General features: G+C 42.8%; 1 protein-coding gene and 1 long non-coding RNA gene across 2 annotated transcripts; one reads left to right on the top strand and one right to left on the bottom strand.

The window, feature by feature from the left end:
• Window positions 1-1615: 1615 nt before the first annotated feature.
• Window positions 1616-19045, bottom strand: LOC114104516 (uncharacterized). Its single transcript, XR_003584855.3, has 3 exons — window positions 18936-19045; window positions 3453-3564; window positions 1616-2817 (listed from the first exon to the last, which is right to left on the bottom strand). It is a non-coding gene; the product is annotated as an uncharacterized lncRNA (long non-coding RNA).
• Window positions 2587-10709, top strand: Lyg1 (lysozyme g1). The gene is made up of 5 exons (XM_027950662.1): window positions 2587-2629; window positions 5590-5694; window positions 7219-7430; window positions 10263-10395; window positions 10591-10709. The coding sequence occupies exons 1-5, from the start codon at window positions 2587-2589 to the stop codon at window positions 10707-10709; spliced, it is 612 nt and encodes a 203-aa protein (XP_027806463.1).
• Window positions 19046-21615: the final 2570 nt, after the last annotated feature.

A 21615-nucleotide genomic window follows, 5' to 3' on the forward strand; every position in this document is an offset into this window, starting at 1 on the left:
TTAGGTAAAGATGGAGGACGTTCATAGAAAAGGAATGGGGGTTCTGAGGTGAGAGAACTACAAGGACCAAAAGGCCATGTTTCCACCTTGTCTAGGGAAACAATTGAACTGCGGAAGAAATTATCCTTATCCCTTATAAATCTGAACAAGGCTTTGGGAATTACAAAGTGCCCAGTGGCATGGTGCACGCCTGTAGTCCCAGTGACTCCGCAAGCTGAGGCAGGAGGATCACAAGTTTGAGAACCAGCCTGGGTAACTTAGGGAGACCCTGTCTCAAAAAATAAATAAATAAAAGGACTGGAGATGTAGCTCAATGGTAGAGTGCCCTGGGTTCCATCCCCGGCAAGTGCCCCCCGCCCCACACACACACACAAAGTGCTCAGGGGAAAGAATACAGAAAAAGATATCTTGGCGAGGCAGCAGGAACTTGAACTAGACTCTGAGAGATTCTCCGGTTACCAGTTTACAGGGTGGCCTGTGGCTTCAGCTTGTCACACCACTTTGCTATTTGTAACCACTTTGCCATTATAGATATTGTTCTGGGCATTGAGACTCAGTATGTCTTAGCCTAACCTTTTTATGATGGCTTTGAGTGCAGTGAGCCATAGGGATATTAACATATTAGTCCCAGTGACCAATGGACACTCCTTGAGCACACCCTAGGGATGCCTCCACCATCCCTTCTAAACATAGAGTACTTTCTGGCCTATAAAGTTGAGCCACAGAGTTTGAGTTGCTTCGACCTGCTGTTTATGGATGGAACACTTTGTCCATCCATATGAGAAGCTCATTGTCACTTTTTGCTCTTCCCTGATATAATGGGGAAAAATTACTTTGAAGATCTGGTTTCAAAGGCAACCACAAAGTAACTCTATGTTACTAAGTACATGGCACAGGTATTTACTTAGATTCAACCAAGTGCTTGCTCAACACAGATATTTAATTCCATGCTTGGAAAATGGAGAAGCACTTATAAAAGCTAAGTCTTTCCACTTGGGTTTCCAAGAGCAAGTATATTTCTTTCTTGGAAAACAGAAAAAGAGTGAAATACTCCAGGTTTGGCATTTGAATGGGAGCAGTGCTTTTTTCTAGGTCCTTTCCATAAAGCTGTGAGTTGCCTCTGTCAAGACAGATTTTCATGAGACCCTGAGAGTTTTCTGGTCTCATGCTGTTCTTTCTCCATTCCTTTTTCCTGGAATTGATTGTCCTCTCTCATTCAGGGCTGGGGGCTCAGGGGTGCTAAAATAAATGATTCTCGTTGAGTTGTTAAATCCGAGAGTTCCTGCAGACCCAGTTAATATTTCAAGTTCCTGTACCTTTTTTGGGCAATTGTGCATGACGTTTTCTGTTTAACTAAGCAAAACCAGACAGACCATCACAAAGTCATAGGGAAGAAAAACAAAGTGTGGCCTCATCAGAGGGCCACTTGCTCCGTTAGTTTAAGAAGATGGAACTCAGATGAATTCCTTAATGCCTCTCCATCTGGAGATGGCACCTCTTAGGTATTTGGAAGAAACTGCCTGTAAGAATAACTTTAGAACAAAAGAGGGCTGGGGCTGTACTCAGTGAGAGAGAGAGAGAAAGTGCTATGTGCCAGGTTTATACTCAGGCTCCTACACATAATGATGGTAATAATTCAAAATGGCAAGTCACCAGGCTCTGCTGATGATGGAGATGGGGGAAGTGGAAGTTTTGGGGGCAGGGAGCTGGTTCCTCCAGCATTCCCTGGGGTCAACTGTTCTTGGTGGCTTTTATGCATTAGTTTGGTAGCTAGTAGGGGCAGGGGCTGTGGTAGTAACGGGCGGAATGGCTGGAATAAGAGAGAAAGCATGGGAACATGATCTCCATGGCAGCCAGTTGTCAGATGGCCTGTTGAGCAAGCCCCTCATGAGTGGATCCTAGGACCCCTGCCCATGACCCACTTTCCTGGGAACTTGTCTCTCCATTCTCTGCGGCTTCAGCCCAGGAGTTTTACAGAGGGATATTGGGGAACATGGTTCAAAGTGATCAAAGGCATCTGGATTCCCAGACTCGGGCTGAGGAGTTGGAATGCCCTCAGGCTCCTTCCTTCATCCTAAGACTCAGTAGCCATTCCAAGGCCCTGAAGAAGTGTGACCTTTCCTCCAACTGAGAGAAAAGAATCCAGATTCAGAGAAATGACCAATATGAACTTCTCCTTTTCACATTATAGTTTGATAATGAAGAGGCTCTTGGGATAAGACAGGTGCATCAAATATTTGCTTTTCTGAGTCTTGAACCCAGTTACCATGTTCTCGGTATTGAGAACCAAAGCATCTTGGCGTCTTAAAATAATTAGTATCCAGTGTCTGGATGCTATATTGAGTTCCTGTAGACCAAGCAGAAGTCTTCCCATTTTTTAAGCTAATTAAAGGATAGGTGGAGCATTTGTCCCACTCTTGATTTTTAACTGTGACCCAAATCATTAACTTTCCTTCTTTGGAGATGAGTGAACTCGTTCCATTCATCTTCCTCCCATAGAAGCATTACATGTTGTTGACAGCGATTGCTGTTTTCTCATCTCCAAGCTAATTTTGATTTCAGGAGCTGTAGAGCCAGACCCTTGACATGTCTGCATTGTGGCTGTTGCTGGGCCTCTTGGCCTTGACTGGTGAGTGTGTTTCATTTTTCCCAAATGACCTTGGAGGTGGGATGGAGAAACATAAGAAAATGATGCTACTTTCATACTTGAAATTGAGGTGGAAATTATTTTCTCCTAAGATGTCCAATAAATCCTGAAGTTAGGCACAGTCATTGACCAGCAGTCTCTCCCCTGAATGTTCCAGAATTTGGGATGGGCTATAAAGCAGATAGTTTACAACAGGATTAAAGTCTTGTAATTATACACCAAGTGTAAATATACACCTGCTCATTGTCTACTATAAAAACTGCTTCATCAATAGTATTTATTGAACTTGTTTATAGACCATATAGTTCCATAAAAAGATTGAGGTAGTTGCAATAGTAAGTCCGATATAATTCAAATAGAAAACTAGTACTAAAGGAATCAAGATGTGACCAAACTAGCAGCCACTGAGGCTGACAGAGTCACTTCAATTGAATTTTAGCTTTGACCTAAAGTTTCTTGCAGCTGGGATTTTTTTTTTAACAAGTGAAAGTATTTGTTTTTTAACAAGTTAAAGGAGTAAATGGTTCCTTAGGAAAAGCAAGACTTTTCCTGGTTCTAAATTGAAAAAATGTCTCTGATGGGGTCTTACATTAATTCAACAAATATTTTAAGAATTCCTACAAAGTGCCAAGCATTGGGAATGTAATGTGTTTAGGGAGAAATCTTCATGGAAGGCAGCATTGAGTGACAGACTAGTGCAATATTAAGGGTATTTGTCAATTTGTCACCTATCATAAAGATAAATGTGCACTGATTAAAAAGCTAAAAAGAACATATCAGCTTATTTAATTTTTAGTATACTCACAAAAGACAAGGTCTTTTCATTTCCACATTTCTTTCAGATAACTCATCCCCAGTCTCTAAGGTAGAAGTATTTACCCAAAATACTAGTATTTTCAGATGTCAATCTCATGAAGCTGTCAGTAAAGACAAAGAAATTAAAAATGCATTTATATTAATATACAGAACACATAAGAGGTGCACAATAGACACACTGCACATACCTGAAAATCATTAATATTTGGTGATATAATCTACTTTCATCAAAGAATAAAATACATTTTAAGAAATATGCTAGTGAGAGGTTCACATAGGATGCAAGGATGAGAAGATTTTCTCAAGGAGCAATTTCCTATCCGCTGAAGGTATCTGGTTACTGGCTCCTGCACCCACCTCCTGCAGGGAATTGTAAATTTATAGTTGTTCCTCAGTATCTGCAGGGGAAGAAGGATGGATCCCAGGACACCAAAAATCCTCGGATGCCAATTCCATTATGTAGAGTGGCATAGTGTTTGCATAGAATCCACGTGCACCCTCTTGTCTACTTTAAATCGTCTCTAGATGATGGTACCTAATACAATGGAAATGCTATGTAAATAGCTGTTGTGATGTATTGTTTAGGGAGTAGTGAAAGGAACAGAAGGTTTGTACATTTTGGTACATTTTTTTCCGTAAATATTTTTGATCTGCCATTGGTTGAATCCATGGATGCAGAGACCACAGATAAAGAGGGCTGATTACATATTAGAAATTCTCATCCACTAGCTACTCTCACAAATGGAGATGATAATGTGAGGAAATTAGAATCCTTGTACACTGTTGGTAGAAATGCTAAAGTGCATAAGGGCTAGAAAAAAGAATGGTGCTTCCCCAAAACTTTAAAAATGAAGTCACCATACAATCCATAAATTCCACTTCTGGGTATATACCAAAAAGAATTCAAAGCAAAGTACTAAAAAGATATTCGTACCCTATGTTCATAGCAGTCTTTTTAACAGTAGCTCAAATGGAAGCAACCCATGTGTCTAACAGATGCATGGGTAAGCAAATGTGGTATGTCCATACAATGGATTATTATTTAGCCTTAAAAAAGGAAGAAAATTTTGACATATGGTATAAAATGAATGAACTTTGAGGATATTGTGCTAAGTGAAATAAGCCAGACAGAAAAAGACAAATACTTGATGATTCCAGTTACATAACATAGGCAAATCATAGAGAGAGACAGTGGAATAGTGGTTGTGAGGAGCGGTGGAAGCAGGGAATAGGGACTCAACTGTTTAATGGTAAGAGTCTCCATTTTACAAAATGAAAAAATTCAAGGAGATGGTTGGTGGTGATGGTTGTACATCATAACTATATTTAATATCACTGAATTATATACTTTAAAATGGTTAAGTGATAAATTCATGTCATATATATTTTACCATAATAAAAAATGATAAATTCAAAAGAACAAAACAAAAAAATACTCATTCACTCTTTCCCTGGTGTGAAGAGAAGAAATGTCCTTCTCTTCAATGGTCCTTGAGAAATCTCAATAGTGTCCAAAACAACACCTTGCTTTCAGTGATGGCTACGATGGCAGTGGGAGGTAGAGAAAGAGAAGGAGCAGGAAGAGGAAACCCCACGCACAGCCCTGGTCCTCAGCCTCACCTGCGTATGCCGCCTTTGCAACCTTAGGCCCCACCTAGAATGGACTGCGAGAAGGTGAAGCAGACCCCAGTCCCAGGCTGTGGACGTGCCCTGCCTTGGGTTTTGGTGGCAATTCCTGGGAGATGCAGGCTTTATTCACGTTTCTCAAGACCAAGCATAAATATGCCACCAGGCTGACGAGTTAGGAGTATTTGAGGGAGAAGTGCTGAGTTCATAGAGGTGGTAAGAGAGGACCAGGGTACAGATAGTCTCTGATCTGCTTTTCCCAGGAATTCCTCATGTCTGCAGGAGAAGAGGTGAGAATTCAGCAGCAAAGCCATGTCTGTGATAATTCCTTAGTATACTGTGAATTAAATTCCAAAAGATTTTCAACTGCAGAGTGAAGCTCTTGTTCTTATTGGTTTTATTATGACCTTTAAAAAAAACTGGTTGCCATCCCATTCATAGGAGGATGATAAGAACTATTCTAGGTCAATGTCTTAGGTTCAACTTCTCTCCATCCATAGACTTATCTGAAAGCAGCAATTGGGGATGTTACGGAAACATCCGAACCCTGGACACTCCAGGAGCATCCTGTGGGGTTGGAAGACGTCATGGCCTGAACTACTGTGGTACGCATAACCTCTGGGTCCACTCTCATCCTTGCGATACCCTCGTGGCTCATTTCCCACAGCCCCATGCTAGGGAGTGGTGGAAAAAGCCCTGGGTCGGGAGGCCAAGGACTGTTAAAGTTCTGGCTCTGCTTTTTAAAATTTTTTTTCTCCCCCAGTATTGGCAATTGAACCCAGGGTGCTCTACAACTGAGCTACATTCCTAGCCCTTTTTACTTTTTATTTTGAGACAGGATCTTGTTAAGTTACCCCAGCTGGCTTCAAATTTGCAATCCCCCTGCCTCAGCCTCCTAAGTCTCTAGTATTACAGGTGAGAACCACCAAGCCCAGCTCTATCTTTTAAAAAAAAAAAATTGTATTTGTTCTTACTAGTTATACATGATAGATGAATTTATTTTGACATATTATACATACATTAGAATTACATTGGTCATGTAATCATACATGTACATAGGATAATAATGTCTGAATCATTCTACTGTCTTTCTTATTCCCATTTCCCATCTCTTCCCTTCATTCCCCTTTGTCTAATCCAAGGTACTTCCATTTTTCCCTATCTCCACCCCTTATTATGACAGGCTGTGTGTCTTAAAGAAGTCCCTTAACTTCTCTGAGCCTCTGTTGAGGGTCAAGATCACAGTCTTTGCTTTACAGGGTTGTAAACTCTGGTCCATATAATGGGATGAGAGTGCTTTTAAAATAAAAAAATTGCTAACAAGGTAAGGCTAGCTAGGTAAATTAGGATCAGTTTTCATTTTCTCCAGCATTTTGTTAAAGGTTTAAGCTTCAATGATTTGAAGCTAGGAATGGCCATGCACACCTGTAAACCCAGCTACTCAGGAAGCTGAGGTGGGAGGATCACAAGTTTGAGGCCAGCCTCAGCAACTTAGCAATTCTATCTCAAAGTAAGAAATAAAAAGGGGATGTAGCTCAGTGGTAGATTGCTTTTCTAGAATGCACGAGGCCCTTGGTTCAATCCCTAGAACCACACACACACACACACACAAAAAAAAAAAAAAACAAATTTACATAATTTCTTGGCGTCACTCAGGAGTGAAAAGATGAGCCATTGTGAGCAAACCTGTGGAAGACAACTCCCAGAACTCATTGAAGAGTTTAGGGGAATTTTTCCTTCACATCATAGGCCTGTTGGAAATGATGGACAGGCAGCGCATTTTACTGTGTAACCCTGTCTGGCATGTTTAGGACAGGACCAATGGTTCTCATGTCCCCAGAATTGTCCTGGAGCATCAGATCAGCCCCTGAGTGCCTTTCTGGGGGTCACTGGTGGCCACAGAGGATGCCTGTCTTACAAAATGCATGAGACAGTGACTTAAGCTCACAAGAAGAGAGTCCTAATCTCAGGTCAGAGAGTGATCACTAGGGATGTAAGACCAACACTTGGGCTTCTCAGCCTCAAGCGCCACCCGATCCATGCAGCCTGCTTTCTCTCTCCCTGTTTCTTGAGACCCCATTTCAGTGTCAGACACACCAAGCTGCCCCCTTCCTTTGTGTGTGCTTTAGGAGTTCGTGCTTCTGAAAGGCTGGCCGAAATAGACATGCCCTATCTTGTGAGATATCAACCCATGATGCGAACCGTTGGCCAGAGGTACTGTGTGGATCCTGCAGTGATCGCTGGTGTCTTGTCCAGGCAGTCCCAAGGGGGCAACTTTCTGGTCAACGTGGGCAACACAGGCAACATGGGCAACATGGAAGATGGAGTCAGGGTGGTGCAGGTAACTCTCCATCAGTTAATGTCATCGGTGGCCATTCCTCTTAGAGGCACAATTCCAAGGGCACCCCTCTATAGAATCCAGAAAGAACGGTGCTGCGTGTCTGTGAGGGCCACAGCTCTGCCCTGGGAGGCAGGAGCAGCACCTTCAGGCAGATTCTCTGCCATCTACAATTTCTTTTCAAAGTAAATAATTTGAGGCACCCTATTCTGGATTTCTAATAATGCATTAGTCCAGGAGAAAAATCACAGGTGGCATCTTTGCTACATTATTTTCTAGCTATATGAACTTGAATAAGCCTAAGCCTCAGTTTCCCCATCTATAAAATTCCATTTTGGGGGTGTTAGTTCTGGGGATCAAGCCCATGATGCTAAGCGAGCACTCCACCACAAAGCCTCATGCCTGGCCCTAAAATGCCATTCTTGTAGAATTACTATGAAGATTCAATGAAGTCATGTGTAAAAGTATCTGATATTGAGTAGATTCTTAACAAATATTAAATTCCTTTTCCCTGTCCTCTTTCTACATAATTCCTAGTTCTGAAGATGGAGTTTTATTTTTTCACTTATTCTGCCAGTGTCAGAGAGAGACTTCCAGGGAACATGTCCTATCTGCGCCCCACCCCATGGATTAACCATTTTAGGAAATCGGTGGAGGCCAGGTTGAGAGTGAGGCCTGCTTTTTCTTGTTGCATCTCAGACCATCGTTATTTTGAGAAACCCAAGAGTTGATGCAGTCATTTAAAAAAGATTTTAGGAAAATTTACTGCTCAATGATGTTTAAATTGGTTTCCATGAGTCCTTGGAATGAAATTACAAACTTCATCTCAAGGTGAAGTATTTGAAAGTACTTTTGAAGAACTGAATGGGGACCCATCCTGTAATCCTTAACCAGACCATATAGATGATCTTTGAGGACATTGTACTAAGTGAAATAAGCCAGTCACAGAAAGACAAATTCCACACAATCCCACTTCCATGAGAAGTGGTGCATGCGATCCATCCTTAACAAGTGAGGAAATGGACTCTCTCACGGGAGTTTGTGCTACAAAATCACACTGGAAAACGCCCCAGTGGGACCAAGGATGTCTCAAGATGTTGGGGATGGCCTCGTTTCCACTGCCCTTCTTGACTCTTTTGTAAAATATGGTTCTTGGGAAAAGGGCAAATCTATATCCTTTGAAGAGAAAGTAAGAATCCCCCAAATTGGGACATTTCTCCTAAATATGGTGAATCCTATGTGGAGGAGGGAACCAAAGGAGTACAGGAAAGGTTAGAAGTACCTTTAGATGTTCTGGTTGTCTGCAAGGAGAACTGCAACACAGCAGAAAGCCCTTCCTGGCTTATTTGGAGGTTTGCATGTCAACTGCAGGAGTACACCACACTGCTTCTTCCACAACCAGCCATCTCTGGCTTCCCACTGGCCCTGTCACCATGGCACTGAAGCGATGGTGAAGTGACTGCCTGCCCCTCCCTTAGTCCAAACCCTGCAGCTTGATTGATTGATTGATTGATTGGTATGAATATTTATCATGAGATCTATCTACTTAATAGCTCTTACTTAAAATACCCAACAATACAATTACAATATTGATGATTATATGCACAGTGCTATATGTCAGATTTCTAGAAAAAATTTTACTGCACAAGTAAAATTTCATAGATATTAACTAGCAACTCAATTCCCCACCTCCCTTTGCTCTACCACCTGGTCACCACTGTTCTGTTCTTTGTGTCTGTGAATTTGACTACTTTAGATACTTCATGGAAGTGGAATTATGTGGAATTTGTCTTTCTGTGACTGGCTTATTTCACTTAGTATAAGGTCCTCAAGGATCATCTATATAGTCTGTGTTAAGGATTGTTTTGCTTTTCAAGGTTGAACCACATTACATATAACACATTTTCTCTGTCTATTCACCCGTCAAGGACATTTCGGTTGGTTCTATCTCTTGGCTATTGTGGGGAACTCTGCTATGAACATGGGAGTACTGATATCTCTTTGAGATTCTGTTTTCAATTCTTTTTGAAAAATACCCACAAGTGGAATTGCTAGATCATATTGCACTTCTAGTCTTATTTACTTATTTATTTGTTGAAGAATCTCCATACTGTTTTCCATGGTTGGTCGCACCGCTTTGCATTCCCATCAGAAGTGCACAAAGATTCCAGTTTCTCCACATCCTCAGCAACAGTTGTCTTTTGAGTTTCTGACAGTAGCCATCCTAGTAAGTCTGAGTTGCTCTGCTATCTAATCCCCCAGGGAGCTGGAAGGTGGTTTTGGTTCCCCGCAGGTGTTTCAATCGGCTTTTGCGTCGCTGTGACCAATATAACTGACAAGAACAACTGAGAGGAGGAAAAGGTTGTTTGGTTCATGGTTTCAGAGATGCGATCCATGGCCCGCCAATTCCATAGCTCTTGGCCCAAGGTGAGACAGAACATGATGGTGGAAGGGTGTGCAGAGAAAGCAGCTCAGGACAAAACAGCCAGAAGGCAGAGAGAGAGAGAGAGAGAGAGAGAGAGAGAGAGAGAGAGAGAGAGAGAGAGAGAGAGAGAGTTCTGCTCTCTAGCAGCAAAATATAAGCCCCAAAGCCAACTAGTGACCTACCTCTTCCAGCCTGTCATCACCACCCAGTGAAGTAGTCCTTTCAAATGATTAATCCACCATGATTAGGTTACAGGGGCTGTAACCTCAGTCACAGAAAGACACATTTAAACCATAACAACAGATGGAACAAGAAAGATAGAAGGGAGAAGAAAGAGCAGCACTGAGCACGTGTCACTGTCACCCTCCCACCTGGCTTACTTTGTCTTTCCTCTGCCCCCCTCCCTCTAGGACCCAAATCTTTATGCTCCCTCATCCTGGATCACTGAATCCCAGGTTTCCCAGATAACTGGGGTTCTGACTTCTAGAATCAAAGAAATCCAGAGGCGATTTCCTACCTGGACCCCCGACCAGTACCTGAGAGGTATGTATATTCCACCATCGGTCAGTCACTTCATAGCATGGAATCTATAGGGACAGATGTGACATCACACCAGATTCCCCTAAACCACAGTTGCTCCTGAGAGGCAGTGAGGAAAGATAATGAAAGTTTTCTATTGGGTATCCAGAAATAATGAGGGACTGTTGGGGCAGGATTAACTTATCACATGAATTTCAGGTGGACTCTGTGCCTACAGTGGGGGCCCTGGCTTTGTCAGAAGCAGCCAGGACCTGGGCTGTGACTTCTGCAATGATGTCCTTGCACGAGCCAAGTACCTCAAGAGACATGGCTTCTAGAACTTCAGGTGAAACCCAAGTTTATTATCATCCATGAGATCTCCACTATTATGCAAATAATGTCATCCAATGGGGTTTGCAACTGCAATTCTGACTTGACCAAAAGATCATCAAAATTGCATGAACCACATTAAATGAAGAGTTGTTACCTGCATTTTGTCATCTGGTGAATGTGTGGGTGTGTGGTAAATAATGGGCCGTGTCTCTTTAGCACTATTTCCACAGATATTAGCGCTCCTGTGGATCTCTGTGAAATTAATCTTATACCTCATATGATATCACTGCCAAGTTAAGCAAATACAAGCATGGAAAACTCAGTTTAAGTGTGAATTCCATATTATTGTTTATAATGTTTTTTGATGCTGGGTGTTGAACCCAGGGCCTCATCTTTGCTAAGCAAACCTCTACCACTGAGTTACACCCTCAGACCCAACAATAAATGTTTTAGCGTAAGTTCCATGTAATATGTGGAACATATTGACACTAAAAATTATTTATTATTTATCTGAAATTCAAACTTAACTGGACTTCCTGTATTTTATCTGGCAGACCAACTGACTTTTTGGATAAAAATCAGATTCAAATTTAACTGAAAACTTTTAATGAGCAGAAAGGCATATGAAAGGTGAAATAGTTTTGAGAAAGTCACTTGCAAACTTTGCATTGTCATCCTAACCCTGGGATGTCTCACATCTAAGGTCACCTTCTCCTCTCCTTTGCTGGACAACAAAACCTCCTACACCCCAGCTCCCCAGCTTCCCACCCAGAGTATCCAGATCTTAGCTAAAGTCTTCCCTTTTGGGGGTCACTTCAATCACCAATAGAGCCAGGCCACTGGAGGTAGTATCACTGTGCACTTGGTAAATTACTGAATCTGAGGGTTGTATGCTATACAAGGAATTGATGTCCCATTCTGTCAACTGACCAATATCAGCCCTTTACAGAGTGGCATTCTAGAGCAGCTCTCATCACTTCATCTTCGGTCTGTCCCTAAATAATTTTTTTGAAGCAACTCCTATGTGTCCAGTACCCCATGAAGATACAAGAGTCTCTGTCCATAGAACTATCAAATTAGAGAATGCTTGGAGACAGCAGTCCACTCAGAAGAGGAGAGACAACCACTCTGTGCTCAAGGGATGGGGCAGGGCATGCACCTGATAGTGTCAGTACCCACATTCTGTGTCAGCCACTCCCACCCCATGACCATGGATGCCCTTGACCTCCCCTGGGGCCACTTCCTTCTTGGACTCCCCACCCTCTGCCTTCCAAGTCCTACTCTCAAGGCTGAATGCAGTTAATGGATTCCCACCAAGAAAAGGATGGAGAAGATTTCACAAAAGCATCTCCTTTGCAGATGTACAGATCACAGGCAAAAGGAAAATCGAATGTGAGGCCCTAGTGCAAGCCCACAGGGAAACAGTAAGGCGAATAAAGTCCTGAGATCACAGCACTAAGGTGACCTCCTGCTGCTCTCACCATGGACACAGGTACCCAGTAAGTGGGAGTCACTCCTGTTCCTGCAGGTGGTGTTTCTCATCCCAAGAAAGGAAGGCCACCCAGGAGCACCATGATGTCACAACAGGAGCTCTGGGGAGGTGCTGCACAGCTAGGGGTTAGTAAGAGAACAAGGGTATTAATTAGTCAGCAATTAGCTCCTATTGAACTTCTACTCGCCAGGAACTGTAAACTCAAGATGAAAAGGTACAGTCCTTGTTCCCAAACGCTCCTTGTCTAGCTGGTATATGGATAATTAGCTCAGGACACAATTAGCTCATTTCTCTAAAAATGAAATAAATAAAAATCTGCAGGCAAGAGGCGAGACCATTTATGAGGTACTGAACTCACATTAATGTTGACCAGATGGGCATTTTTATTCGATTGAACAGATAAGAGAAGTGCTGATCAGACCAGAGCTGTTGATCGACAGGAACTTGATAGGACCGTAATCCAAACCCAGATCTGTTCCATTTTAAAGCCTATCCTTTTAGGTTTCATTTTCCCCTGAGTGGCACATATACATATTTAGATGACTGGAACACGTAAGTACGTGTATGTGTTTGGTGAGGTATCAGGGTGACCATCGTCCTGGTATGCCTGTGTCAAAATTACACTCTAGCTCAAAGCTCTCAATGGATTTTATTTCCCATTCTAGAAGCAGATTAATAGTTGTGAAACTGAAACACTCAAGACAGGGATCTGTGAAATAGAAGGGTTTATTGAGCCATTACAGATGTTAACCAGAAAGGACCAGGTTCTGGGTCCACACCTGCCAGCAGCAGAACCAGATACATTTGGAAAAATATCAGCAGGCCCAAAGCCAAGTGCATTTTTATACAAAAAACTGGGGGAAGGAGCCCAGTGTGGTGGCCCAAGCCTGTAATGCCAGTGGCTCAGGAGGCTGAGGCAGGAAGATCGAAAGTTCAAGGCCAGCCTCAGCAACTTAGGGAGACCCTAAGCATCTTAGCAAGACCCTGTCTCAAAATAAATAAATAAATATATATATATAAAAGGGCTGGGGATGTGGCTCAGTGATAAAGCAACCCTGGGTTCCATCCCTGGTACCAAAAAAGAAAAAAAAAAAAAAGATTGGGGGAAGGGAAAGCATAAATCGTTTACACTGAACCTGAGACAGGTGGGAACCACAAGGGTTGAACAAAAGGCAAGGACAATGAAAGACACCCCTGGGCTCCATAAGCCACGATCCTTTGTAGTAGGGCGTGCTGCTTCTTTACCCTTGTGCTATTTGCAGCAAGACCCATCTTGGGACCTGAGAAAGCCAGAAGCAGAATGTTTGCATAAGATGAAATTGTTACGGGGAAGGGGAAGCTAAGTCAAATAAACCCTCTAGCTTCACTCATGTGTAGTCAACTTAAAAATCACTCATTTGGGAGGTCTCACGGCTGCGCAATACTTGTGTGTTTCCCTAAGTAGTTTTGCTGCAAATAACACCTCTGATGCGTGGGTTATGATGACATGGTTGCTCAGGTTACTTTTCAGGGACTTGAATGCCATTGCTACCAAACACACCCGCTGTGCACTGGGGCCTGCAGATATCTGATGGGGACTAGAATATGATCTCTGTCTTCATCTTATGTCTGTTCCCTTTGCTACCTTAACTCTTGGGTCAGATTCTACTCGGCCCAGCATGCAGGCATGTTGATTGCCCCTTGGAGTTAGCATGTGCTTTCTTCTACCCTGCCCTGTGTTTTTTCAGCAGCTAAAGCAGCCCAAGCACCAAAGTCCTTCAGCCCTATTGTATGTAGGTCCCAGTTTAAGCCACAAGGCCAGGATTTTTTTTTTCTTTCTGGTACTGGGAATTGAACCAGGGATGCTTAACCACTAAGCCACACCCCAGGCCCTTCTATTTTTTTTATTTTGAGACAGGATCTCATGAAGTTGCTGAGACTGACTTTGAACTCCAAAGAAAAACAGCCAGGAACCACTGAAATGTGGAAGGTGCCCATGGACCATGGGAATGGAAAACAAGCAAAGTGAGGGATCCTTGTCTGCAAAACACAAAGAGATGGGGGGCAATGCCAAGGGCAGGGAGGACAGGCCAAGATTAGGTGAGTCCACCTGACTCTAGCTACTGGCTCTCTGTAAACATTAACAGCCAGACCACGGGGTTGCTACTTCTCCCACATTCTCCCTTGAATGTGTCTCTGCTTTCCTCAATAAATCTGTCTGTGCTCTAATTGACATGCCCTTAAATTCACTTATGTGATGCTCATCAAGAACCCCACTAGTCCTGATTTGAGTTCCCCTCTCCAGGATCTCTCGGGACCTCCTCCAGGGACAGTCTTGGGTAACCTTCTACCAATATTCTTCAACTTAATAATAATATTCTTAAATTACACCACAATGTAATGTAACGTAAGAACTTAGAGGAGAAAAATGTTATTTGGAGCTCATGGTTTCAGAGATCTCAGACCATGGACAGGCTGGGTCCATTGCTCTGGGCCCACAGTGAGGCAGAACACCATGGTGGAAGGGCAACATGGAGGAGCACTGCTTCACTCATGGCAGGCAGGAAGCAGAGAGAGAAAGGGGAAGGGACCGCAGGAAAGACGCACCCATCCAGGGCTCACAACCAGTGACCATGGCTCCAGCCATGCCCCACCTGCCCAGTTAGTCCATTCAAATTAGGATGGACTGATTAGGTTACAATCCAATCACTTCACCTCCAAACATTCCTGTATTAACTCAGGAGCTTCTGGGGAACACTTCATATCCAAACCATAACAGGGGTCTAACCAGAAAAGAGATGTCCTATCGATTGGGTAGGAGGGCATGTTCACCTTTCTCTTATTGGTCCTGAATTGGAAGCAGCTGGGAACATTAGGGCAGCTATCAGTTACTAATCTATTCCCAGCTGTTTAGGACCAGTTGTGAGAGGGGTTATTATTTTCTTCCCAGACCTGTTACTAGAGATGTCACTGGTCTGAACCTGTTTTACTGACAGCCTGTTATCCTGTCAGCTCTGTTTGCTTACAGGTGGTGCTTGCTTGGGACGGTTGAGGAGGAATGCTGATAACTACATGCTTCCAACTGTCAGCACTGAGTTATCACCTGCCTAAAGGAACTCCAGACTGGCTTGATCTGGTTTGGGGGCTATGTTGACATTACAGATGATCTTGGACTCTTTATAATGCTACAAACACATCTACCAAAACTGTAGTATTGACTTGATTATGCCCAAATTAGCAAAGAAAAGAGGTGGCACCCTGACTCCTGGGAATCTCCTTTCTCCATGAAGTACCCTGATGATAGCATGCATGCCACAAGCCCTCATAACCCAGTCCTCGTTGAAATTCCAAACCCAGTCCTGTTCAGGAAGACGCCTTCAGAACACAAGTTCCCCTTCTCCACGGGATAAGTTCCCTGCCTGCTCTCAGAACTGTTTGGTCATGGAGAGCAGTATCAAGCAGGAAAAGAACCTACTGGGTAATAGAGAGGGATGGTCTGACTTCTTACGAGTCCAGCTTATACAGAGCAGGCTGGCTCTGTTGCTTAAATGATGGGCTGTGTCCTAGGCTGGTTGCTTCAAATTGTGGGTCTAGTCTCACATGTGGTTTTGCCATTGTCCTTTTATACATTCAGTCTCTCATTGTATGTTCAGTAATGTGTGTAACTATTTCCACTATCTAAAACCAAAGCATGCATCAGCCCAGAAGAAACCCTCTGCCCATTACCAGTCATTCTTCATTCTCCCTCAATCTTACAGACTTAGCAACCACTAATCTGATTTCCATCCCTATAGATTTGCTCACTCTGGACATTCCTTTATTATTTATTTATAGTTCTGGGGTTGAACCAAGAGCATGATAGGCAAGTGCTCTATTTTGGAGCTACGTCCCCAGTCCTGGATATCCTACTTCGACTCATACAACAGGAGGTCTTTTGTGACTGGCCTCTTGCACTTATTATAGTACTCATAAGTCTCATCCACATGCTAGCACATGTCAGTACTTCACTACTTTCTTTCTTTTTTTTTTTGCTGCCCTTCCACCATGGTGTTCTGCCTCACTGTGGGCCCAGAGCAATGGACCCAGCCTGTCCATGGTCTGAGATCTCTGAAACCATGAAAAATGTATAATAAATTTATTGATGCTATTTTTAGTTATACATATCACTTATTAATTTGCTATCAAATTTCCCAAAGTAGCTTCTTTTTTTTTTTCAGTGTCTGACAAAGCCCAATCTTAAAAAACCAAAATCTGAATGCTTTCTCTGATATGCAGATGCTAATGCACAATGGCAGGGGAGCTAGAATAGAGTTACTTTAGATTAGGTAGATGGGAGGGGAGGGGGGATGGGGGTAAGAAGGGTAGGAATGAATCAGACATTATTACCCTATGTATATATATAACTATATGACTGGTGTTATTCTAAGTCATACACAACCAGAAGAATGAGAAATTAAACTCCATTATATATGATGTATCAAAATGCATTCTACTGTCATGTATAACTAATTAGTACTACACTACTTTTGATTGAGGAATAGTATTTTATTATATATCTAAGGTTTTCATCATTTTGAAAGATAATGATAAATTATTCTTCATACATTTCATTCTTACCAGCAATATGTGTTTATTTTCCCATAGCCTAAATGTAGAATGAATTTTTAATTTTTTTTTTTTACCAATATGATGTTGGTAAAAAGTGTTATCTTACTTTAGTTTTGTTTGCTGTTTGTTTTTGCCATTCTGGGGATCCAACCTAGGGTCTTGCACATTTTAGGCAAGCACTCTACCTCTGAGCTGCAGCTCCAGCCCCTAGTTTAGTTTTAATTTCATTTTTCATATTATGAATGAGGATGAACATCTTTTACTATATTTATGAGTCTTTGGCATTTCTTCTCTGGAATCTGTTCATATTCTTTGCCCATTTTTTTCTATTTACTTAATATTTGCTGGAATTTTTTATATGTTCAATAGCATAGCCTTCTCTAATAGGAGTTTTGTTATTTTATCTGGATTTTACTTGGTTTTTAAAATGTTAAAATCATTTTCTACATACTGAAAAACTATTTTGGGGGGTTCATTTCTTATACTAAAATTTTTCATCTAGCTAGAATTTGTCCTAGTTATAGTGTGAGGTACTAATCTGTGTAAATCTGCGCACCTAAAACAGAATAACTCAGGCCAGGTAATTTATGTTTTGGGTTTTCTGCTGGGAATTGAACCCAGGACTTCACATATACTAAACACCCTCACACTTGCTAAGCATGTGCTCTACCACTGAGATACATCCCCCAGTCCAGACTGTCATTTATAAAGAACACAGACTTATTCCTCATAGTCCCAGGGGTTAGGAAGTCTAAGACTCAGGCACAGGCAGGTTCAGTTATCTGGTAAGAGTTGCTCTCTGCTTCCAAGATGGCACCACAGTGGTGGTCCTTGCGTGAAGCCTCTTTTCTGCTGGCTTTAATCCCATTCACGAGGGAGCATCCCTGATGGCCTACTTACCTCTTAATGGCTTAATGTTACTATCATATTGCTAACACCTGAATTTTGGAGGTGCACATTTAAACCACAGCATGGTCCAACTTCATTTTTCCTGAATGGCTACCTCGTTGTCCCAACATCACTTATAATATAGTCCATGTTTCTCCTACTGATTGGAAATCACATTATCTCACACTAAATCCCCATATTTCCGGTCTATTTGTGGAGTGTTCATGCTTACCCATTAACTATCTATCCTCACATGTGCCAGTACCACCTTATTTTAACTCTTTAGATTCAATTTTCTTTAGTCTGATCCTTCTGTAATATTTATTTTTTAGTTATAGGTGGACACAGTATCTTTATTTTATTTTCATGTGGTGCTGAGGATTGAACCCAGTGCCTCTCGTGTGCTAGGTAAGCGCTTTACCTCTGAGCCATAACCCCAGTACCCAGCTTGATCCTTTTTTACTGCTCCTTTTTAAAGTGTTTCCTGCTATTGGTCCCTGGAAAGGACTTAATCTGTTCTCAGTGATTGAAACCAAAGTGGACAGTTTCAAATCCATTTTAAACGCAGACAGTGTTCTCTGTCAAAATGCCAAGAATTAAAAACAACAACAACAATCAGCCAGGCACCACATGACTGTAATGCCAGCAACTCAGGAGGCTGAGGCAGGAGGATCACAAGTTTGAGACCAGCCTCAGCAATTTAGCAAGGCCTTAAGCAACTTAGCAAGACCGTATCTCAAAGTATAAATAAATAGATAAGTAAATAAAGTAAGTAAGTAAGGGCTAGGAGTGTAACTCAATGGGAAAGCACACCTGGATTCAATCCCCAGTACCATAAAAACAGAAAAAGACACCCCCAGGACTCAGGTCTTTTAGGGCTGGGATTGAGGGCGGGTGGGAAAGCAGGAGGTCTAGATTCTATGAAGAATGGGGGGACTAGTCTGCAGGAGCCCTGGAGACTCCTCTATCAAAAGACAGTTAGCTGAGCCGGGCACAGTGGTGCTTGTCCGTAATCCAAGCTACTCAGGAGGCTGAGGCAGGAGGATTACAAATTCAAGGTGACCCTGGACACCTTATGGAGACCCTACTTCAAAATAAAACTTTTAAAAGGGCTGGGCATGTGGTAGAGTGATAGAGTGCTTGTTAGCATGCCCAAATCCCCGGGCTCAATCCCCACTACTGCAAAAACAAGCTATATTAGTCAGATTTACATCACTGTGACCAAAATACCTGACAAGAACCTTTTAGAGACGGAAATGTTTACCTTGGCTCATGGTTTCAGAGGTTTCAGTCCCTGGTCAGCTGGTGCCAAGGCAGTAGCACCATGGTGCAAGGGCATGGCAGAGAAAAACTCTTCAGTTCATGGCAGCTGGCTAGAAGATAGGGAAAGGGGGGGAAAAGGGGAGAGGAAGAGAGAGAGGGAAAAAAGAGGAGAGGGAGAAGATAAGCCCTTCCAGGACACGCCCCCAGTAGGGTCCTTCCTCCACTAGGTCCTGCCTCCTAGTAGTCCATTCAGCTATCAGTGGATTAATCCACCGATTATGTCCGAGCCTTCATGATCCAATCATTGCCTAAAAGCCCCACCTCTGAACCGTGCTGCACTGGGGACCATGCTTTCAACAGACAAGCTTTTGGAGAGGACATTCCAGATCTGAACACAACACAAGCAAACAAAACCAGAGTGGATGCTGTTCCCTTTTCATGTTAAAAATATCCTTGAATTCCCTTGCACCAGAGGCTGCACATTGGACCACCTGGAGAGCTTTAAAACTGCTGGAAGCCCACCCCCAGAGAGTCTAGAGTCTGAGGTCTGGCCTAGGTACAGGGGCTTTTTTCAATCCCAGGGATCATTCCCGGGGAATTCTAATGTGTAGCCAAGTTGGAGAATTATTGTCATACAAATTCTCCAGGATCACCTGAGACAAATAGAATGTAGATGTGGTGGTTTTATACAGCTACCTGGAGAGCTGCTCCACAGCCTCCTTCTGCTTTTCAGGATTATTCAAAATCCTGATTCCTCACCCTTTGGGCTTAACTGGCTAGATGGGGTCAAGGGACCCCTCTACTCTCTGAGTCAGCCCATCCAGCCTCCATCCCATTTCCTCCTCTTGTCTGCCTCCCCTGCAGCCCTTTCTCTTTTTTTCTTTTTCTTTTATTTTTTATTGATTTTTTTAAAAAATAAAGGCAGCAGAACGCATTACACATATACAGCACAATTTTTCATATCTGTTTGTATATAAAGTATGTTCACACCAATTCCTGTCTTCATACATGTACTTTGGATAATGATGTCTATCACATTCCACCATCCTTGCTAACCCCCTGCCCCCTCCCTTCCCCTCCCACCCCTCTGCCCTATCTAGAGTTCTTCTATTCCTCCCATGCTCCCCCTCCCTACCCTACTATGAGTCAGCCTCCTTATATCAGAGAAAACATTTGGTATTTGTTTTGGGGGGATTGGCTAACTTCACTTAGCATTATCTTCTCCAACGCCATCCATTTACCACCTGCAGCCCTTTCTAATCCCTTCCCCAGGCTGTCTGACATCAGCCTCATGTAACTGAAAACAGGGCCAGATCAAAGTAACCCGAATTCCAGAGGTATACCTCAGTTTATGGCCTGAGTCTAGGGTTTCTAGCACAGACCTAATAGAAAATTCCTGTGTCCCAATAATATATTTATATTTCTTGTGCTAGGGAAATGAAAGAGGGATTTTTTTTTCAGTATTGGGGATTGAACCCAGAATCTCCTGCATACTAAGCAAGTGCTCGACAAGTCAGGGTGCTCTTAACATCCTGGGTAAAGCCAAGCACTGACTCCAGGTTCCTACCTAACTTCACATGGCCCTTGTGTTTCACAATAATCAGGTAAAATGTTTTCTTTCATTACCATGAGTTTGTTGACCAGCAAGAGGGCCTTGGGGCAGCTACCCCTTTAACCTGTCCAGTGTGTATCGTGTCAGGAGCTGCGCTTAGACAAGCTAATCACTGACAATAATAGACTGAGGAAATGATGATCTCTGTTCTTGAGATTTCAGAACTGGAAACGAGTAGTGACTAGGAGATTCAGATCCAATGTGTGTCACTTGGTCACAAACCTCTACCGAGAGAAAGCAACTACCCTGCAATCACCCATCTCTACATAAACCACTCCTCAGTCAGCTTCCCGGTACAGATGACTTTTTAGGATGAGGATACTCTGATTAGTTGGCTGACTACAATAAAGTTCATTCTCTATGACCACTTCACCTTGGAACCAATTGACTTCCATCATGTGATGAGCAGAGAGAGACTTTTGTGTGGCTACATGAGTAAAAGGTCTTTAAGAATCTGGGCCCTCCAGAGTGTGAGATCCTCAACAAGGAAAACTGAGCATCACAGTTCCTCAGACTGTTAGAGGCTCCCTAGCCCTGTGCTGGACACACTGGGCCCAAATGTGCCCATCTGATGAGCCCAGCAAAGAACCATGCTTGTTCCTCCCTGAATTGCCATTGTCCCAGAAAACAGCAGAGACACTGTCATCAGGGATGCCTTCACCTCTGCATCTGAGAACATAATCATGCACCATCTTGTGTTGTTTCTCCCCAAAGCCTAAAAGCTCTGGTTAACTCAAAAGAAGGATTTGTTCTTCCTGTTGAAAAGAACCCAGAATATATTTACAGGCACACAAATAATGGGATGTCTTTTATGTTGGAAACAAAGCAAACCTCTGAGAACAAAAGATGGGTGCTGGGAGTGTAGTCAGTGGCAGAACACTTGCTTCGCATGCGCGAGGTCCTGGATTTCATCCCCAGCACTGAAAAATAATAACAATCCCATGGGAATGAGTTTGACTGTCTCTGATCTGAAAAGCAGAAGATGGCATCTTGTTCTCCCCTCACACGCCAATGGGAGCCAAGAACTAATAAGAGCAAAGTCCTTGATCAATGCTGACCATCTGGTGAG

Source organism: Marmota flaviventris, chromosome 14, assembly GCF_047511675.1.
Source record: "Marmota flaviventris isolate mMarFla1 chromosome 14, mMarFla1.hap1, whole genome shotgun sequence".
In the NCBI taxonomy this organism is placed as follows: Eukaryota; Metazoa; Chordata; class Mammalia; order Rodentia; family Sciuridae; genus Marmota; species Marmota flaviventris.